The 22,317-nt window shown below is 46.3% G+C and overlaps 1 protein-coding gene across 1 annotated transcript in view; it reads left to right on the forward strand.

The window, feature by feature from the left end:
* LOC145345623 (dynein axonemal heavy chain 8-like) overlaps positions 1 to 22,317 on the forward strand; it is a 1,557,438-nt gene that overhangs the window by 1,271,758 nt on the left and 263,363 nt on the right. The window contains exon 77 of the mRNA XM_080193457.1: positions 16,040 to 16,195. Coding sequence (XP_080049583.1) covers positions 16,040 to 16,195 — 156 coding nt within the window. The remainder of the gene's footprint in view (positions 1 to 16,039; positions 16,196 to 22,317) is intronic.

Genomic DNA, 22,317 nt, shown 5'->3' on the forward strand with positions numbered 1-22,317 from the left:
CCTGCCTGATCCTATCTCGTTCCAATGCTATCATGAAGGAGATAGAATTATGATCTCCATCCCCGAGATGCTCTCCCACCGTTCATTAGCCAGCACCAGGTCAAGTACAGCCTCTCCCCTCGTAGGCTTATCCACATACTGTGTCAGGAAACCCTCCTGAACACACCTAACAAACTCCTCCCCATCCAAACCCCTTACCCTCGGGATATTCCAGTCGATGTTTGGGAAATTAAAGTCTCCCATCACGACAACTCTGTTATTACTACATCTCTCTAGGATCTGTTTCCCTATCTGCACTTCAACTTCCCTGTCACTATTGGGTGGCCTATAGAAAACACCCAGCAAAGTTATCAACCCTTTGCTGTTCCTAACTTCCACCCACAGAGACTCCGTAGACAGTCCTTCCACAGCATCCACTGTCCCTGATCAACAGTGCCACTCCGCCATCTCTTTTGTCCCCCTCCCTGTCCTTCCTAAAGCATCTGAATCCCAGCACCTGAAGTACCCAGTCCTGTCCCTGAGACATCCAAGTCTCTGTAATGGCCACCACACCACATTCCAAGCAGCAATCCACGCCCTAAGCTCATCTACTTTGTTGACTACACTCCTGGCATTAAAATAGACACACCTCAGACCCTCGGTCTGAGCACTTCCCTTCTCCATTACCCGTCTACATACTGTCTCTCATACTGTCTACAGTCCTTCCCTACCTGGGAGCTAACCTCCTCGCTCTCAGTCTCCTCATCTCTATTCCCTCCCCCCACCCTTTCTAGTTTAAAGCCCCCCCCAGTAGCCCTAGCTAATCTTCCCGCCAAGATATTGGTCCCCCTGGGATTCAAGTGCCACCCGTCTTTACTGAGCAGATCACACCTGCTCCTAAAGAGGTCCCAATGATCCAGGAACTGGAATCCCTGGCCCCTGCTCCAGTCGCTCAGCCACGCATTCACCCTCCGCCTCATTCCGTTCCTGCTCTCACTCTCCTGCGGCGCAAGCAGCAATCCTGAGGTTACTACCTTTGCATTCCTCTTTCTCAGCTGTCTACCTAATTCCCTATAATCCCTTTTCATGACCCCTTCCCTCTTCCTGCCTATGTCAGCGGTACCTATGTGAACCACAACCTCCGGCTCCTCACCCTCCCCTTTCAGGATGTCTGGGACGCGTCCAGAGACGTCCCGGATCCCAGCTCCAGGGAGGCAAACCTGTTCTTGTTGGGGTGCACTTCAGAGGTCACTGGTATTGAGCCTCTGATCTTTGGGTAAGCATTCTCCAAGGCAGCCTTCACCACACACAACAGCACAAAATCACTGAAAGAGACTAATAGCCAAGTTCCGCACACATGAGGACAGCCTCAACTGGGATCTTGGGTTCATGTCACATTATCTGTAACCCCCATGACTTGCCTGGGTTTGCAAAATCTCACAAAGTGTCCTGGCTGGAGACAAGACACATCTCTTTAAGCTATGCTTAACCCTCTCTCCACTCACACTGTCTGTACCTTTAAGACTTGATTACCTGTAAAGACTCACATTCCAGCCATTATTTTGTAAATTGAGTTTGTGTCTTTACATGTCCTGTTTGTGAACTGAAATTCCATGCACCTGATGAAGAAGCAGCACTTTGAAAGCTAGTGGCTTTAGCTACCAAATAATTCTGTAGGATTTAACCCATTGTTGTGAGACTTCTTTCCATGACTAAGCCAATGCTGTATCCACCAAGCTAGCCTATCCTGAATCCCATGTGATTTTAGCTTTTGTACCAGTCTGCCATGTGAGACCTTGTCAAATGCCTTACTAAAGTCCATATAAACTAGATCCACAGCCCTTCACTTATCAATTATCTTTGTCATCTTTATGAGTGTTCATTCTTTGTCATCAACATGTTCTATGTTCTACCTCTTCAAAAAACTCAGTCAAGTTGGTGAGACATGATTTTCCAATATAAAACCATGCTGTGTGTCACTAACTCGTCCATTTTCTTCCAAGTATGCATATATCCAATCTGTCCTTCAGTATCTTCTCCAAAAGCTTCATTGCCACGAACATCCCATAATTTCTTGGATTATCCCCAATTCCTTTCTTAAACAAGATAAAAACATTGGCTATTTTACAACCAAAAGAGAAAATGCTAGAAAATCTCAGCAGGTCTGGCAGTGTCTGTAAGGAGAGAAAAGAACTGATGTTTCAAGTCCAGATGACCCTTTGTCAAAGCTACAAGGCATAGAAAGTGGCAGATATTTATACTGCAGGAGGAGGGGGTGAAAGATGAGTCATAGCGATAAAAATGAGAGGAAAAGACTATGAAGAGCTGTCCAGAGAGAATAAAGATGTGTGTGTCTGTGTGTGTGTGTGTGTGTGTGTGTGTGTGTGTGTGTGTGTGTGTGTGTGTGTGTGGGTGTGTGGGGGGGGGGGTAGTAAAACAGAAAAGGAGGAGCAGGGGAGAGAAAAGGCAAGGGAAGGGGATGGAGTAGGGGAGGAGTGGGGCGAGGAAAGAAAAATGAAGACAAACAATAAAGAAAAAGTGTAGAAAACAGTAAAAAAATCAATAAAATAGAATGAAAACAAAGGGGGCAGAGCAAATCATCTGAAGTTGTTGAATTCGATGTTGAGGCTAGGAGGTTGTAAAGTGCCTAACCAGATGATGAGATGCTGTTCCTCCAGTTTGCATTGAGCTTCACTGGAACATTGCAGCAAGCCAAGTACAGACATGCCAGCATGGGTGCAGGATCGTGTGAACATAAGAAATAGGAGCAGGAGTAGGCCATCTAGCCCTTCGAGCCTGCCCCGCCATTCAATAAGATCATGGCTGATCTGAAGTGGATCAGTTCCACTTTCCCGCTTTCTCCCCATAGCCCTTAATCCCCTTGCCTACCAAAAACCTATCTACCCATGACTTAAATATATTTAGCGAGGTAGCCTCCCCCACTTCAACGGGCAGAGAATTCCAGAGATTCACCACCTTTTGAGTGAAGAAGTTCCTCCTCAACTCTGATCTAAACTGCCCCTCCCCACTTATCTTGAGGTTGTGCCCTCTAGTCCTGCTATCCTTTCTAAGCGGGAAGAATCTCTCTACCTCTACCCTATCCATCCCTTTCATTATCTTATACGTCTCTATAAGATCCCCCCCTCATCCTTCTAAACTCCAACGAGTACAGACCCAGTTTATTCAGTCTCTCTTCATAGTCCAACCCCCTCATCTCCGGTATCAGCCTAGTGAACCTCCTCTGCACTCCCTCCAAGGCCAAAATATCCTTGCGCAAGTGCGGCGACCAAAACTACACACAGTACTCCAGCTGCGGCCTCACCTGTGCCCTGTACAGTTGCAGCAAGACCTCCCTACTTTTATATTCAATCTCCCTCGCTATAAAGGCCAACATCCCATTCGCCTTCTTGATCACCTGCTGCACCTGCAGACTGGGTTTTTGCGACTCGTGCACAAGGACCCCCAGGTCCCTCTGCACCGTAGCATGCTGCAGCTTTTCATCCTTTAAATAGTAATCCCTCCTACTATTATTTCTGCCAAAGTGGTTACACTTGCTAACATTATACTCCATCTGCCAGGTCCTCGCCCACTCGCTCAGCCTATCCAGATCCCTCTGCAGACTTTCCACACCCTCTGCACAATTTGCTTTTCCACTCATCTTTGTGTCATCAGCAAATTTCGTCACCCTGAACTCAGCCCCCTCCTCCAGATCATCTATATAAATGGTAAATAGTTGAGGCCCCAGCACCGATCCCTGCGGCACTACACTAGTTACCAACCGCCAATCCGAATAGCACCCATTGACACCCACTCTCTGCCTCCTATTTGACAGCCAATCCTCTATCCACGCTAACACCTTACCCCCAACTCCATGCCCCCTAACCTTCTGAAGCATCCTTTTGTGCGGCACCTTATCAAACACCTTCTGAAAATCAAGAAACGCCACATCCACTGGTTCCCCTCTGTCTACCGCACTAGTCACATCCTCATAGAAATCCAATAACTTTGTCAAACACGACTTCCCCTTAACGAATCCGTGCTGCATCTGCTCTATCAAACCATTCTTTACTAGGTGCCTCGCTATTTCTTCTTTGATGACGGATTCAAGCATTTTTCTAACTACAGACGTTAAACTAACCGACCTATAATTCCCTGCCTTTTGCCTGCTACCTTTTTTGAACAGCGGCGTAACATTAGCCATTTTCCAATCTTCCGGCTCTTCCCCGGAAACCAGCAAAGTTTGGTAAATCACCACTAAGGCATCTACTATCACCTCTGCCATTTACTTCAGAACACTGGGATGCATTCCATCCAGTCCTGGGGACTTGTCCACCATCAGTCCCGTTAGTCTATCACGCACTACCTCTCTAGCGATAGTAATCGCATTCAAATGAAAATGGCAAGCAACTGAGTGCTGATTGCATCCAGACCAGAGGTGCTCAGCAAAGCGATCACCTAATCTATGTTTGGTCTCTCCACTATAGAGGAGAGCACATTGAGAGCAGTGAATAGAACAAACAAACAAAGAACAAAGAACAAAACAGCACAGGAACAGGCCCTTCGCCCCTCCAATCCTGCACTAATCATGTATTCCGAACTAGACCATCCATTTGTATTCCTCTATTCCTAGTCTGTTCATGTGGCTATCTAGATAAGTCTTAAATGATCCTAGCGTGCCTGCCTCAACCACCTTGCTTGGTAGTGCATTCCAAGCCCCCATCATTATTATTTAAAGGGCGAAAAGTTGCAGCATGCTACGGTGCAGAGGGATCTGGGGGTCCTTGTGCACGAGTCGCAAAAACCCAGTCTGCAGGTGCAGCAGGTGATCAAGAAGGCGAATGGGATGTTGGCCTTTATAGCGAGGGGGATAGAATATAAAAGTAGGGAGGTCTTGCTGCAACTGTACAGGGCACTGGTGAGGCCGCAGCTGGAGTACTGTGTGCAGTTTTGGTCGCCGTACTTACGCAAGGATATTTTGGCCTTGGAGGGAGTGCAGAGGAGGCTCACTAGGCTGATACCGGAGATGAGGGGGTTAGACTATGAAGAGAGACTAAATAGACTGGGTCTGTACTCCTTCCTCCTATTATTTCTACCAAAGTGGATAACCTCACATTTGCTAACGTTATACTCCATCTGCCAGGTCCTTGCCCACTCACTTAGCCTATCCAGATCTCTCTGCAGACTTTCCGTGTCTTCCATGCAATTCGCTTTCCCACTCATCTTCGTGTCATCAGCAAATTTTGTTACCCTACACTCAGCCCCCTCCTCCAGATGGTCTATGTAAATGGTAAACAGTTGAGGCCCCAGCACCAATCCCTGTGGCACTCCACTAGTCACCAACTGCCAACCAGAATAGCACCCATTGATTCCAACTCTCTGCTTCCTGTTAGATAACCAATCCTCTATCCACGCTAACACCTTTCCCCCAACTCCGTGCACCCTAACCTTTTGCAGCAACCTTTTGTGAGGCACCTTATCAAACGCCTTCCGGAAATCTAAAAACACCATGTCAGCATGGATTTGTCAAGGGCAGGTCGTGCCTTACGAGCCTAGTTGAGTTCTTCGATAATGTAACTGAACACACTGACGAAGGAGGCGCAGTGGACGTGGTGTACATGGACTTCAGCAAGGCGTTTGATAAGGTCCCCCATGCAAGACTTCTTGAGAAGGTGAGAGGGCATGGGATCCAAGGGGCTTTGGCCTTGTGGATCTAGAACTGGCTTGCCTGCAGAAGGCAGTGAGTGGTTGTGGATGGGTCTTTTTCTGAATGGAGGTCAGTCACCAGTGGAGTGCCCCAGGGATCTGTTCTAGGACCCTTGCTGTTTGTCATTTTCATAAATGACCTCGATGAGGAAGTGGAGGGATGGGTAAGTAAGTTCGCTGATGACACGAAGGTCGGTGGTGTTGTGGATGGTCTGGAAGGATGTCAAAAGTTGCAGCAGGACATAAATAGGATGCAGGACTGGGCGGAGAAGTGGCAGATGGACTTCAACGTGGATAAATGTGTAGTCGTCCATTTTGGCAGAACCAACGGGATGAACGAGTACGCTATCAAGGGCAGGACTCTTAGTAGTGTTGAAGAGCAGAATGATCTTGGGGTCCGGGTCCACAGGACTCTTAAATCGGCCTCGCAGGTGGAGGATGTGGTCAAGAAGGCGTATGGTGTACTGGCCTTCATTAATCGAGGGATTGAGTTTAGGAATCGGGAGGTAATGCTGCAACTTTATAAGACCCTTGTCAGGCCTCATTTGGAGTACTGTGCGCCGTTCTGCTCACCTCACTATAGGAAAGACGTAGAAGCTATTGAGAGGGTACAGAGGAGATTTACAAGGATGTTGCCTGGACTGGGAGGCATGCCTTATGAAGTTAGGTTGAGGGAGCTGGGACTCTTTTCCCTGGAGAGACGAAGGTTGAGAGGCGACCTGATAGAAGTTTACAAAATGTTGAGAGGAATAGATAGGGTGGATTCTCAGAGGCTATTTCCCCAGGTTGAAATGGTCGCTACAAGAGGACACAGATTTAAGGTGCGGGGAGGAAAGTACAGAAGTGATGTTAGGGGTAAGTTTTTCACTCAGAGGGTGGTGAGTGAATGGAATCGGCTGCCGTCAGTGGTGGTGGAGGCAAACTCTCTGGGATCTTTTAAAAGACTTCTGGATGAGTATATGGGGTTTAATGGGATTGGGGGTTATAGATAGGTCTATGGATTGGTAGGTGTTGATGTGATCGGCGCAACTCGTGGGCCGAAGGGCCTGTTTGTGCTGTAGTGTTCTATGTTCTATGTTCTATGTTCTACCACATCCACCGGTTCCCCTCAATCTACCCCACACGTCACATCTCCATAGAAATCCAGTAACTTCATTAAACACAACTTCCCCTTCACGAATCCATGCTGTGTCTGTTTGATCAAACCGTTCTTTTCTAGGTGTCCTGCTATTTCTTCTTTGATGACGGATTCTAGCATTTTTCCAACTACGGATGTTAAGCTAACCGGCCTATAATTCCCTGCCTTTTGTCTGCTACCTTTTTCAAACAGCAGCGTAACATTAGTTGTTTTCCAATCCGCCAGCACTTCTCCAGAGTCCCACGAATTTTGATAAATAATTACTAAGGCATCCGCTATTTCTCTCAGAACCCTGGAATGCATTCCATCCGGTCCCGGGGACTTGTCTATCTTCAGTCCTATTAGTCTACCAAGCACTACCTCTCTAGTAACAGTAATTGTATTAAGGACTTCATCTCCTACCAACCTTCTATCTTTAATAATCGGTAAGCTATTTGTATCCTCCTCCATGAAGACCGAAACAAAAAACTTATTGAAATTCTCAGCCATTTCCTCGTTACCCACCGTTAAACCTCCAAGGGTCCAACATTCACTCTAGTCAGCCTCTCCTTCTTTATATATTTGTTAAAAACTTTTACTATCATTTTTTATATTTAGAGCTAGTTTAGCTTTATACTCTATCTTTCCTTTCTTTATTGCTTTCTTACTCATTCTTTGTTGTTTTTTAAATCTTTCCCAATCTTCTGATTCCCCACTATTTTTAGCCGCTCTGTACGCACCGGCTTTTAATTTAATACGCTCCTTTAGTTCCTTCAATATCCACTGGTTATCCCTTTTCTTACAGTCCTCCTTTACCATCGGAATATATTTCTGCTGAGTACCGAAAAAGATCTCCTTAAAAATCCTCCACTGTTCCTCAGCTGTCCTACCAACCAATCTGAGCCCCCAATCTACATTCGCCAATTCTGCCCTCATCCTATCACAGTAAAAAGTCTGACAACACCAGGTTTTAGTCCAACCTATTTATTTGATAACATACTTACAAGCTTTCGGGGTTAGCCCCTTCGTCAGGTTTCGGGGCTAACCCCGAAAGCTTGTAAGTATATTATCAAATAAATAGGTTGGACTAAAACCTGGTGTTGTCAGACTTTTTACTGTGTTTACGCCAGTCCAACGCCGGCATACCCACCTCATCCTATCATACAGAGGACGCAGGTTTGGGACCCTACTTTCTCACCCTCCATCTGCATCAGAAATTCAATCATACTATGATCACTCGTCCCAAGAGGATCCCTCACAAGAGGATCCCTAATTCTACCTGCCTCGTTACACAGTACCAGATCTAAGATAACTTGCTCCCTTGTAGGTTCTGTTACATACTGTTCAAGGAAACTATCCCGACAGCATTCCAAGAACTCTTCCTCAAGCACACCGTGTCCGACTTGAGTCAACCAATCAATATGCAGATTAAAATCCCCCATAATTATTGCTGTTCCATTTCTGCACGCTTCAATTATTTGCTTATTATTTGCAATTATTATGATCTGGAGGAGGGAACCGAGAGTATGGTGTCGAAATTTGCTGATGACACCAAGATTGGTGGAACGGCAAATTGTGCGGAGGGTGTGGAGAGTCTGCAGAAGGATCTAGATAGGCTGGGCGAATGGGCCAGGGAAATGGCAAATGGAATTTAATGTTGGCAAGTGTGAGGTGGTCCACTTTGGTAGGAAGAATGGTAGGAAGGACTATTACTTACATGGCGAAAAACTGCAGCATGCGACGGTGCAGAGGGACCTCGGGGACCTTGTGCATGAGTCGCAAAAACCCAGCCTGCAGGTGCAGCAGGTGGTCAGGAAGGCGAATGGGATGCTGGCCTTCATAGCGAGGGGGATTGAATATAAAAGTAGGGAGGTCTTGCTGCAGCTGTATAGGGCACTGGTGAGGCCGCAGCTGGAGTACTGTGTGCAGTTTTGGGCGCCGCACTTACGCAAGGATATTTTGGCCTTGGAGGGAGTGCAGAGGAGGTTTACTAGGCTGATGCCGGAGTTGAGGGGGTTGAGCTATGAGGAGAGGCTGAATAAACTGGGCTTGTACTCGTTAGAGTTTAGAAGAATGAGGGGAGATCTCATTGAGACATATAAGATGATGAATGGGATGGATAGGATAGAGGTGGAGAGACTCTTCCCGCTCAAAAAAGACAGTAGGACTAGGGGGCACAGCCTCAAGATAAAAGGGGGGGGCGGTTTAGAACGGAGTTGAGGAGGAACTTCTTCACTCAAAGGGTGGTGAATCTCTGGAATTCTCTGCCCGTTGAAGTGGTGGAGGCTACCTCGCTAAATATTTTTAAGACGCGGGTTGATGGGTTTTTGATAAGAGAGGGGATTAAGGGTTATGGGGAGAGGGCGGGAAAGTGGAACTGAGCCACGACAGATCAGCCATGATCTTATTGAATGGCGGGGCAGGCTCGAAGGGCTAGATGGCCTACTCCTGCTCCTATTTCTTATGTTCTTATGTTCTTATGCTTGTTTATAGCCCGCCCCATCTCAAAGTTATTATTTGGGGGCTTATAGACCACACCCACCAGTGACTTTATCCCCTTACTATTTCTTATCTCCACCCACAACGATTCCACGTTTTGCTCTTTGGACCCTATAGCTTCTCTTACTACTGCCCTGATATTATCCTTTATTAAGAGGGCTACCCCACATCCATTTTCCTCCAGTCTATCCTTCCTAAATGTCTGATACCCCTGGATATTCAGTTCCCAGTCTTGGGCACCCTGCAACCACATTTCCGTAATGGCCACTCGCTCATACCCATTTGTGCTGATTGGTGCCATCAGCTCATTCACTTTGTTCCGAATGCTTTGTGGATTCAGGTAAAGTGTCTTTATACCAGCCTTTACCTGGACCTTATTTGTAGAAATGCTACTAACCTCTCTTGTGTGCCCTACCCCTTTAATTAGTGTAACGTCCTCAACATTAACCTGCACACATACCCTCTTCTTTACTTTAGATTTTGTAATTCCCCCTACCCCTGCACCCTCCCCACCACTAATTAGTTTAAAGCCCTATCTACAGTCCTATTTATACGATTCGCCAGGACTCTGGTCCCAGCACGATTCAGACGAAGACCATCCCACCTGAATAGGTCCCACCTGCCCCAATACTGGTGCCAATGCCCCATAAATTCAAACCCATTCCTCCCACACCAATCCTTAAGCCACGCATTCACCTCCTTAATCCTATTTACCCTGCGCCAATTTGCGCGTGGTTTAGGTAGTAATCCAGACCCTAGCACCAGGAGGCAAACTACAACCCTGGAGTCTTGTTCACACCCACAGAACCGCCTATCTGTGCCTCTAATGACTGAGTCCCCCACTACCATTGCTCTCCTATTCTCCTCCTTTTCCTCCTGAGCCCAATTCTGCTCCAGAGATCTGATCACCATGACTTACTCCTGGAAGGTCATTCCGCCGCCCTCCCCCCCCCCCCCACACACACACACACACACACAGTATCCAAAACTATTCTGGAGGGGAACAACCACAGGGGACCCCTGCACTGACTGCTTCCTCCCCTCCCCTCTCCTGACTGTCACCCAGCTAGCTTCATTTTTGGGTGTTACCACTTCCCAATAACTGCTATCTATCACCCCCCACCCGCCTCCCGAATGATCCGAAGTTCATCCAGTTCTAGCTCCAATTCCCTAAGGCAGTTGGAGCTGGGTGCACCTCGCACAGGCAAAGTCAGCAGGTCAGTAATGGTGACATTTACCTCCCACATCCTGCAAGAAGAGCATTGAATTACCCTAACTGCCATCCTCTCCATCCAAACGCCCAACAAGATAAGAGTTAGGAAAAAAAGAAAAGAAAAGCTTACCTGCTCTCACATCGAGTCTTTTTTTTAGGTTAGAGGAGGAAGGAAGGTGGGACACACTGCACATGTAGTGTATGGGTTTTCCTCACTGTTCAGATTTATTGGGTAAAACAAAAAACCTTCCCAGGTCTCAACACAGCCTACTTCCAGTTTCCTGCTGCTCTGGAAAAAAACTCCAAAAAAAGTAAGTTCAAATCAGGAACTCTTACCTTCGAGCTCTCTTCAAAATCACTCCCCTCTCTGCCTGCTCTGCTGGAAGAATGAATGCAATACATCCAATTGAAAGAGGTGCAAGTGAAATGCTGCTTAACCTAAAATGAATGTTTTGGACCTTGGATGGTGAGCATAGAAAAGGTAAAGGGACAGGTGTTACACCTTCTGCGATTGCATGGGAAGGTGCCCTGAGTGACGGGAGAGATGTCAGATATAGTGGAGGGGCGGACTAGGTTATCCTGGCAGGAACAGTCTCTGTGGAATGCTGACAAGGGAGTGAAGGGAAGGTGCGTTTGGTGGTGGCATCACACTAGAGTTGGTGAAAATGGTGCATGAATAGGCTTTGCATGTGAAGGCTGGCAGGGTGAAATGTGAGAACAAGGGGCACTCGATCCTTGTTCTGGAAGGGTGGAAAGGGGGTGAAGGTCACGGTAGATGGACTGCCCCATATTGAGGGTCCTGGGAATCCACTGTTGAGGAAAAAGGAGCACCACTTTGAAAAGTGGCATCATCGGAACAAATGTGACGGAGGTGAAAGAGCTGAGAGAAAGGGATGTGGGGTGTGAAGAACTGTAGTCCAGATAGCTGGGGGAGTTAGTGGGCTTGTCATTGATATTGGTAGATAGTCTATTGCTGGAAATGGAGACAGAAAGGAACGGAAGGGATGTGTCTGTGATGGACTAGTGAACGTGATAGAGGGGTGGAAACTGGAAGTGAAGTTGATGAATTTTTCAAGGTCTGGACAAGAGTATGAAGCAGCATAAAATATTCATTGATGTACCAATACCGAGTTGTGGGAGGAGACCTGGGTAGGCCTGGAACAAGGAATGTTTCACATACCCCATAAAAAGACAAGCATAGCTAAGATCCATACGGGTACCCATTGTTACTCCTTTGATTTGGTGAAAGTGGGATGAGTTAAAGGAGAAGTTGTTGAGAGATAGAAGGAGTTCAGCCAGGTAAAGGAGTGGTGGTGGTGGATGGGAGTTGTTCAGACCGCGAAGAACTCTCAGGCCAGCCTGGTGTGGATGGAGGTGTAGAGAGATTGCACATCATGGTGAAGAGGAGATGGTTAGGGCCTGCAAACTCAAAGCTGTCAATATGACGCAGGACAGAGGGATCCCGGATGTAGGTGGGGAGTGAGGATAGAGTCAAGGTAAAAGGACATAAGTTTCGGAGCATGCTGACACAATCAGTCTACCAGGGCTGTCCTTTCAGTGGATTTTGGGAAGTAGGTAGAACAGGCTGTCTGGGGTTGGAAGACTATGAGGTTGGATGCTGTGGGGAGAAAGCATCTGGAGGAAATGAGGTTGGTGACAGTGTTGAAGATTAATGGCTTGATGTTCAGTTGAATGGTCATGGTTCGGGGGGAGTAGGAGGAAGTATGAGAGTTGGTGAAGCCTCAGTGAAGTAGAAGTCAGTACACCAGACAACAGCAGCACCCCTTTTGATGGCAATGTCAGGGTTGGACCTGAGCAAGTGAAAGGTGGAAAGTTCAGAAGAAGAGATGTTGGAATGGGTGAGGGGGCAATGTCCCGACGCCTGTTCCCAATGAAAAGTTTGAGGGCAGGTAATTGTCCCAGTGGAGGTGTCCAGTTGGAGGCAAGTGAAACAATCTGTGGAGGAGGGGGAGGACTCTTGCCCGAAGAAGGAGACAAAGGTGACAGAAGAAGAGTTCAACATCATGTCAAGCCCAAAATTCATTGAGGTGGGGACATAAGGGTACAAAGCTGAGCCCTTTGCTGAGAACAGCACACTCAGCCTGAGAGAGAGGAAAGACAGAGGGCATGATGAAGACATGGCAAAGGCTGGCAGCTAGCAGAGATGGAGTTCAAAGGATTGGGGGCGAATGAAGGGCCTGGGATGGGCAGTGATGTTGATAGAACATAGAACACTACAGCACAAACAGGCCCTTCGGCCCACAAGTTGCGCCTATCACATCAATACCTACCAATCCATAGACCTTTCTGTAACCCCCAATACCATTAAATCCCAAGTTATCGAAGCTTGTGTTTCTTTACATTTGCAAGAAACAGGAAAAGTTTTATGTTAAGACGTCGAATGCTGTGGAGGATGAAATGAAACTGGGAACAGGGACAGCTTTGAGATAGAAGATGTTACCTGCCGCTTCTATCCTTCATTTTTGCAGGGATATCCCTGTTCTGCACTTCAGTCAACTGGCCTTTAAAACATTCCACATGTCAGAAGTGGATTTTCCCTCAAATAGCTAATCCTAATCCACATTCCCCAGCTTTGAGAGAGAAGACACTATTGCTGGAGAGAGATGTCGAGTTCTGCATGTAGCAGCGTGTGGAACTGACAGGATGCAGTGAGAATAGAATAAATTTGTCAATTTATGTACTGGCTATACGCCATTCATCTGGAGAGTCTAGGCAGCATGGCGACACAATGGTTAGCACTGTGCCTGGAACCCGAATTCAATTCCAGCCTCGGGTGACTGTCATGTTCTCCTTGAGTCTGCATGGGTTTCCTCTAGGTGCTCTGGTTTCATCCCACAGACGGACCTGCTAGTTAAGTACATTCTCCCTCAGTGTACCTAAACAGGCACCGAAGTGTGGCGACATGGGATTTTCAGATTGCAGTGTTAATGTAAGCCTGCTTGTGACACTAATAAATAAATAAACTCTGGACCTTGCCTGTGTTCAAAGAGGATGTGAAGATATTTGTTCAAGCCCCAGCTATTTCTTCTCTTGCCTCCCATTGAAACAGGGATAGATTCCATCCAGTTCTGGGAACTTGTTCACTTTAGTGCAATTTAGGATACTCAACACTTTGATATATTGTCATTCTCTAGAGCATTCACACATCTATTCTGACCTCAGCATCCATCATGTCCTTCTCCTTGGTGAATACTGATACAAAGTACTCCATGCATAATTTCCCTCCCTTGTTTTTGAGTGGGCCTACTTTTTCTCTTGCAACCCTCTTGCACTTAATCCATGCATAAAAAACCTTCAAATTCTCCTTAACTCTGTTGGCTAAAAACATTTTAGCCCTCCTAGTTTTCATTTAAATTCCTTCTTCCATTTCCAGTACTCCTCAGGGGCTTTGTCAGTTTTTAGACTTACCATATGCTTCCTTTTCCCTTCTGATTAAGCTCACCATTTCCTTGTCCCGAATCCTGCCATTTCTATCCTTCATTTTTACAGGGACATCCCTGTTCTGCACTTCAATTAACTGGCCTTTAAAACATTCCACATGTCAGAAGTGGATTTTCCCTCAAATAGCTAATCCTAATCCACATTCCCCAGTTCCTGAATCATTTGGATTGTATTTGGTTCTTGCCCAATTAAGCACCCTCACCTGAGGGCCAGCCCTATCCATGGCTATTCAAAATCTTATGGAATTTGGTCACTAAGCCCAAAATGCTCCCCTACTGAATCAATCAATCATCTGGCCTCGCTCAATTCCCAACACCTAATATGGCCCCTCCCTGGTTGGACACATCTAACAAATTCCTCTCCATCCAAGCCCTTGGCTGCAAGGAATTCTCTGTCAACATGGAGGAAGTTAAAGTCACCCACCACAACTACCTTGCTTTTTTCACACCTTTTCAATACTTGACTACACATTTGTTCCTCTATCTCCTGCAGGCTGTTGGGAATCTACACTCCCAACACTGTGATTTCACTCTTCCTATTCCTGAGCTCCACTCATAATGCCTCCCTCAAGATCCCACCAACATCTCCTCTCTCAACACAGCTGTGATGTGCTCCCAAACCAGCAATGTAACAGCCCCACCCCTTTTGTCCCTGTTTTTCAAAGTCAGCATCAATGTCTATCCCTTTGCTGCAAACACAAGTTGACATAATTTTCCCTTCAAAAAGGTATCTAAGTCGTGTTAGTAAATTACAAGACTAGATGTTAGTTTTCTTCTAGCAAAGTTAGGTTTAATGATTAGTAACACATGTATTGGTTCAGGTTAGAAACTCCAAAGTGTTTTATGACGCCCACCTGAATCACAAATTTTGAATTTGGCTAGGATAAGCATGATATGTTCCACTTCAAAAACCCACTTAGGGAGCTCTTATCAAACAACATTTATTTAAGAATATAGTTCATATGTATAATAAGAACGCTAGCAAGAACTTTGATCAGTTACAAACAAGAAACAAAACAAACATTATGTTTAATCCTTAACAAAAATATCTAATGTGTTCTAATCAAACCGAAACCCTTGTCATAAACAAAACCCTTTAAACAAAGTGTGCTACTCATGTGATAATGGAAATTGAGTTCTTTCAGTGAAGTCTGCAGTTCTCTGGATTCACTCCAAAGAGTTTGAAAACAAGGCAGCTTTCCAAGCACCAGAGAGACTCTCAAACAGCCCCAGGAACAGCATATTTTCACTCTTCAGGAAAACAAGAGAATTTCCAAAGAAAAATAAAAAAGGGAGAGAGGAAAAACAGTTCCTTTTAGCTTGCTGTTCCTTCTAAAACGAAAACTCAAGCCTATAGCATCAAACTGAGAATGAAAAAAACCTGTCCAAAAACACATGATTGTCCTCCTAACAATGTAGGATCGTAAAACTAATCTCAGAATAAACACTAACAACCCCATTTAAGCCACTTAAGTAGCAATATAAGGACATTTCCAATCAAGCTGGCAACAACGACATCACTGAAGTTAGAACATAGAACAGTACAGGCCCTTCGGCCCTCGATGTTGTGCCGAGCTACGTCCAAACCCAAGATCAAGCTATTCTACTCCCCATCATTCTGATATAGTTGTGGGCTCAGAAACCACTGAATCTCTCTGAGCTGCAGAATTCATGTTTTTTTGAAAAAACCTTTTTGAAGGATGTACTAACATCATACCTGGCAATCTTACATGAACATTATGGAATTTATTTGAAAGCTTTTTTAAGGCACTATGGCGAAAATATTCAACAGCCTGTGGCAACGTCCCTCAGCTGAGAAATGAGCATTTCAGAACATTCAGAAGGCACCCCAACTGATCCACACCCAACTCATGCAATTCTCAGGTGTGCCTGTTATTGGATGAGTAGCCCAGTTTTCTTAGATGACATTAGGTTGTTTAAATATACTTCAGTCACCTAATTTCATGACAGATTATAGAGATACAGCAGATCTCTGATTAGTGCTGTTGATCATTGTAATATGAGTGGTGTTTGAAGTTCTAAATTCTAATTATTTTTGTTCGAAAGGTAACATCACTAAATCATAAGTATTTCCGGAATCACTTGGAGGATTCTTTGTCACTGGGACGCCCTTTGCTACTGGAAGATGTGCAGGAAGAGTTGGATCCTGCACTGGATAATGTGTTAGAGAAAAATTTCATCAAAACTGGAACCACCTTCAAGGTGAACTAATTTAGTAAAGATATCACTACCTTCAGAAACTCTAGCTCATTGTTAGCACATGTAACGTAACTAAAATTCCAAGGCTATCAGACGCTCAATTGTTGTATCCATAAACCTACACAAAGATAACAATGTGTAACTTATGTAATCTGTCTTGCAGGTGGCTGGAGGAGCTACAGCTCAAAGTAGATGAGCTGGCCTCTGAGCTTCAGACACTGAGGCTCATCAGGGAGAGGGAGGGTGCCATTGATAATGGGGTGCAAGAGACATCCACCCCCTCTGGACTGGCTCACTCTAAGGGTCAGGAACAGGAGGGGGCTGCTGAGAGGAGGAAGGAGGGTGGGGACAGGAGGAAGGAGGGTGGGGAGCGGAGGAAGGAGGGTGGGGAGCAGAGGAAGGAGGGTGGGGAGCGGAGGAAGGAGGGTGGGGAGCGGAGGAAGGAGGGTGGGGAGAGGAGGAAGGAGGGTGGGGAGCAGAGGAAGGAGGGTGGGGAGAGGAGGAAGGAGGGTGGGGAGCGGAGGAAGGAGGGTGGGGAGCGGAGGAAGGAGGGTGGGGAGCGGAGGAAGGAGGGTGGGGAGCGGATGCCTCAGCCTCTCAATCTGCATAACAGGTTTGAGGTTCTCGCTTCCAGTGTGGACTAGAACAAGGGCTGTGAGGTTGGTGAGCAAACTGCCCACAGTACAGTGATGCAGACACAGAGCATTGACAAAGAGAAGGTGAAAAGGAATGTAGTGGTAATTAGGGATAGTGTGGTTAGGGGTATTGACACTGTCCTTTGTCACAATGACAAAGTGCACAGAAGGGTGTGTTGTCTGCCTGGTGCTCGGGTCCGGGATGTCGCATCTGGGCTGCAGAGGAACTTGGAGTGGGAGGGTGAGAATCTGAGGTTGTGGTACATGTGGGTGCCAACGACGTAGGCAAAATGTGAACTGAGGATCTGGGGAGGGCGTTTGAAAAGCTGGGAATGGAATTAAAAAGTAGAACCGACAAGGTGGTTATCTCTGGGCTACTGCCTGAACCGAGTGCAGACGGGCGTAGGGTAAATAGGATTAAAGAGGTGAATGGGTGGCTCAGGGATTGGTGTGGGAGGAATGGGTTTGAATTTATGGGGCATTGGCACCAGTACTGGGGTAGGTGGGACCTGTTCGGGCGGGATGGGGTTGGTCTGAGGGTCTGAACCGTGCTGGGATCAGAGTGCTGGCTAATCGTGTAAAGAGGACTGTAAACAGGGCTTTAAACTAATTAGTGGGGGGGAGGGTGCGAGGGTAGGTGACATTACAGGGTCTAAAGTTAAGGAGACTGTACAAGTAAGGGAAGAGGCTGAGAATGTCCCAAAAATAGATGGAGTAAGGAGAGTGAATATGGTTGGTGATGTTCTGGCAAAAAGGTCCAGGTGAAGGCTGGGATGAAGGTGCTTTATCTGAATGCGCGAAGCATTCGGAATAAAGTGGATGAGCTGGTGGCGCAGATCGACACAAATGGATATGATCTGGTGGCCATTACAGAGACATGGCTGCAAGATGACAGGGACTGGGAGCTGAATGTCCAGGGGTATCAAGTGTTTAGGAAGGATAGGCGGGAGGAAAAAGTGGGGTGCGTAGCTCTGCTGATTAAGGATAGTATCAGGGTGGTAGCAAGGGATGATATAGGAACCAAAGAGCAGAATGTGGAATCGTTGTGGGTAGAGATTAGGAACAGCAAAGGGAGGAAGACGTTGGTGGGCGTCGTCTATAGGCCCCCAAATAATGATCTGGAGGTGGGGCAGGCTATTAACGCGCAAATAAATGAGTGATCATTGTAAGGTGGAGTTTCTGATGCAGATGGAGGAGGAGAAAGTGGGTTCCCAGACCTGTATCCTTTGTTTGAACAGAGGGGAGTATGGTAGGATGAGAGAAGAATTGGCGAATGTTGATTGGGGGAGTGCGTTGGAAGGTAGGTCTGCTGAGGAGCAGTGGAGGATCTTTAAGGAGATCTTTCTTGATGCTCAGCAGAAATTTATTCCGATGGTTAAAAAGGATCGTAGGAGGAGAGATAATCAGCCGTGGATAACGAAGGAGGTGAAGGAAAGTGTTAAATTAAAAGCGGAGGTGTTTAGAGTAGCTAAGAGTAGTGGGCGAGAAGAGGATTGGGAGAAGTTTAAATATCAACAAAGATTGACAAAGAAGTTGATAAAGAAGGGTAGGAGAAACTATGAAGCCGGGCTAGCGCTTAATATAAAAAAGGATAGCAAGAGTATTTATAAATATATAAAAAGGAAGAGGCTGGCTAGGGTGAACGTTGGACCCTTAGAGGATGAGAGGGGGGAACTTAGTGGTGGGGGATGGGGAAATGGCTGAGGCCTTGAATAACTTTTTTGTTTCGGTCTTCACGGAGGACGTGAATAATTTGCCGGGTGTTAGCGATGAAAAGGTGGTTGGAGTGGAGAGCCTGAATGACATTATTGTTACTAGAGAGGTGGTGCTCGACAGACTGGAGGGGCTGACTGTGGACAAGTCCCCAGGACCGGATGGAATGCATCCAAGGGTTCTGAAAGAAATGGCGGAGGTAATAGTGGATGCCTTGGTGGTTATTTTCCAAACGTCGCTGGATTCCGGGGAAGTGCCGGAAGATTGGAAAACGGCTAATGTTACGCCGTTGTTTAAGAAGGGTGCCAGGCAAAAGGCAGGGAATTATAGGCCGGTTAGTTTAACGTCTGTTGTAGGTAAAATGCTTGAATCCGTAATCAAGGAGAAAATAGCGAGGCATCTTGAGGAGAATTGTTTGATAGAGTAGACGCAACACGGTTTCGTTAAGGGGAAGTCGTGTCTGACGAATTTATTGGAATTCTATGGAATTCTAGTGCGGTGGATAGAGGGGAACCGGTGGACGTGGTGTTTCTTGATTTTCAGAAGGCGTTTGATAAGGTGCCGCACAAGAGATTGTTACAGAAAGTTAGGGGGCATGGAGTTGGGGGTAGGGTGTTAGCGTGGATAGAGGATTGGCTGTCAAATAGGAGGCAGAGAGTGGGGGGTCAATGGGTGCTATTCGGATTGGCGGATGGTGACTAGTGGAGTGCGCCAGGGGTCGGTGCTGGGGCCTCAGCTATTTACCATTTATATAGATGATCTAGAGGAGGGAACCGAATGTAAGGTGTCGAAATTTGCTGATGACACAAAGATTGGTGGAACGGCAAATTGTGCGGAGGGTGTGGAGAGTCTACAGAAGGATCTAGATAGGCTGGGCGAATGGGCAAGGAACTGGCAAATGGAATTTAATGTTGGCAAGTGTGAAATTGTCCACTTTGGCAGGAATAATGGTAGGAAGGGCTACTACTTACATGGCGAAAAACTGCAGCATGCGACGGTGCAGAGGGACCTGGGGGTCCTTGTGCATGAGTCGCAAAAACCCAGCCTGCAGGTGCAGCAGGTGGTCAGGAAGGCAAATGGGATGCTGGCCTTCACAGCGAGGAGGATTGAATATAAAAGTAGGGAGGTCTTGCTGCAACTGTACAGGGCACTGGTGAGGCCGCAGCTGGAGTACGGTGTGCAGTTTTGGGCGCCGTACTTACGCAAGGATATTTTGGCCTTGGAGGGAGTGCAGAGGAGGTTTACTAGGCTGATACTGGAGTTGAGGGGGTTGAACTATGAGGAGAGGCTGAATACACTAGGCTTGTACTTGTTCGAATTTAGAAGGATGAGGGGAGATCTCACTGAGATGTATAAGATTTTGAATGGGATGGATAGGATAGAAGTGGAGAGGCTCTTCCCGCTCAGAAAGGACAATAGGACTAGAGGGCACAGCCTCAAGATAAAGGGGGGGCGGTTTAGAACGGAGTTGAGGAGGAACTTCTTCACTCAAAGGGTGGTGAATCTCTGGAATTCTCTGCCCGTTGAAGTGGTGGAGGCTACCTCGCTAAATATATTTAAGACACGGGTTGATAGGTTTTTGATAGGCAAGGGGATTAAGGGTTATGGGGAGAGGGCGGGAATGTGGAACTGAGCCATGACAGATCAGCCATGATCTTATTGAATGGCGGGGCAGGCTCGAAGAGCTAGATGGCCTACTCCTGCTCCTATTTCTTATGTTCTTATGTCTTATTTTATTTATTGTGAAGCCCATTTGATTTTATTTATTGTGATAGGCAAAGAGCCATGGTGAAGGATAACACCAAGTTTCAAAAGAGTGAAAGCAAAGGGGATTAGGAAAAAGGGGCTAGGAGCTGTCAAGTTTCTATTTAAAGCACTAGACTATATGAAAAATGACAAACAAAATGAAATAAAATATTATTTAGGATTACATAAATACGTAGAGTTGAGGAATGTATGAATGTTCAAAGCATAGAGGATATCTGCTGGTACACTCAGATCTTTGACAAGGTGCCACACCAAAGGCTGCTGCATAAGATAAAGGTGCACAGTGTTACAGGTAATGTATTGGCATGGACAGAGGATTGGCTAACTAATAGAAAGCAAAGACGGGGGTAAATGGGTGTTTTTTTGGTTGGTGATCAGTGAATAGTGGTGTGCCTCAGGGATCAGTGTTGGGACTGCAACTGTTTACAATTTACACAGATGATTTAAAGTTAGGGACTAAATGTAGTGTGTCAAAATTCACAGATGACACTAAGATGAGTGGCAGACCAAAGTGTGCAGAGGACATTGAAAGACTGCAAAGGGATATAAATAGTCTAAGTGGGAAGAGTCTGACAGATGGAGTGCAATGTGGTAAATGTGAGGTCATCCATTTTGGTAGGAATAACAGCAAAATGGATTATTATTTAAGTGATAAAAAAATGCAGCGTGTTGCTGTGCAGAGGGACCTGGATGTCCTTGTGCAGGAATCTCAAGGAGTTGGTTTGCAGGTGCAGCAGGTGATTAAGAAGTGAAATGGAATTTTGTCCTTCGTTGCTGGAGGGATGGAGTTGCAAAACAGCGAGGTCATATTGAGGGTTTGAAAATAGATAAGTCCCCTGGTCTGGATGGGATTTACCCTAGGATTCTCTGGGAGGCAAGAGAAGTGATTGCAGAGCCTCTGGCTCTGATCTTCAGGTCGTCGTTGGCCTCTGGTATAGTACCGGAAGATTGGAGGTTAGCGAATGTTGTCCCATTGTTTAAGAAGGGGAACAGAGACTTCCCCAGGAATTATAGACCGGTGAGTCTCACTTCTGTTGTGGGCAAGGTTTTAGAAAAAATTATTAGGGATAGGATTTATAGTTATTTGGAGAGTAATGAATTGATTGGAGATAGTCAGCATGGTTTTGTAGCGGGTAGGTCATGCCTTACTAACCTTATTGAGTTTTTTGAGAAAGTGACCAAAGAGGTGGATGGGGGTAAGGCAGTTGACGTGGTATATATAGAACATAGAACATAGAACATAGAACATTACAGCGCAGAACAGGCCCTTCGGCCCACGATGTTGCGCCGACCAGTTACAAAAACAATGACCCACTAGCCTATACCAATCCCATTTCGTCCATAAACCTATCCAGAGATCTCTTAAACGCCCCCAAACTAGACGCATTTACAACTGCAGCAGGCAGGGCATTCCAATCCCTCACCACCCGCTGGGTAAAGAACCTACCCCTGACATCCGTCCTGTAGCTACCCCCCCTTAATTTAAATCCATGCCCCCTCGTGCTAGCTTTCTCCATCCGAGGAAAAAGGCTATCACTATCCACCCTATCTAAACCTCTAATCATCTTATATGTTTCAATAAGATCCCCTCTTAGCCGCCTTCTTTCCAACGAAAACAACCCTAGATCCCTCAGTCTCTCCTCATAGGACCTCCCCTCCATACCAGGCAACATCCTAGTAAACCTCCTCTGCACCCTCTCCAACGCCTCCACATCCTTCTTGTAATGCGGGGACCAGAACTGCACACAGTACTCCAAGTGCGGCCGCACTAGAGTAGTGTACAGTTGCAACATTACACTGCGACTCCTAAATTCAATCCCCCTACCAATAAACGCCAAGACACCGTACGCCTTCTTGACAACCTTATCTACTTGATTCCCAACTTTCAGGGATCTATGTACACACACACCTAGATCCCTCTGTTCATCCACACTATTCAAAGTCCTCCCGTTAGCCCTATACTCGACACATCTGTTGCTCCTACCAAAGTGAATTACCTCACACTTCTCC

This window comes from Carcharhinus amblyrhynchos, chromosome 7 (assembly GCF_965287045.1).
Source record: "Carcharhinus amblyrhynchos chromosome 7, sCarAmb.v2.hapA, whole genome shotgun sequence".
Lineage (NCBI taxonomy): Eukaryota > Metazoa > Chordata > Chondrichthyes > Carcharhiniformes > Carcharhinidae > Carcharhinus > Carcharhinus amblyrhynchos.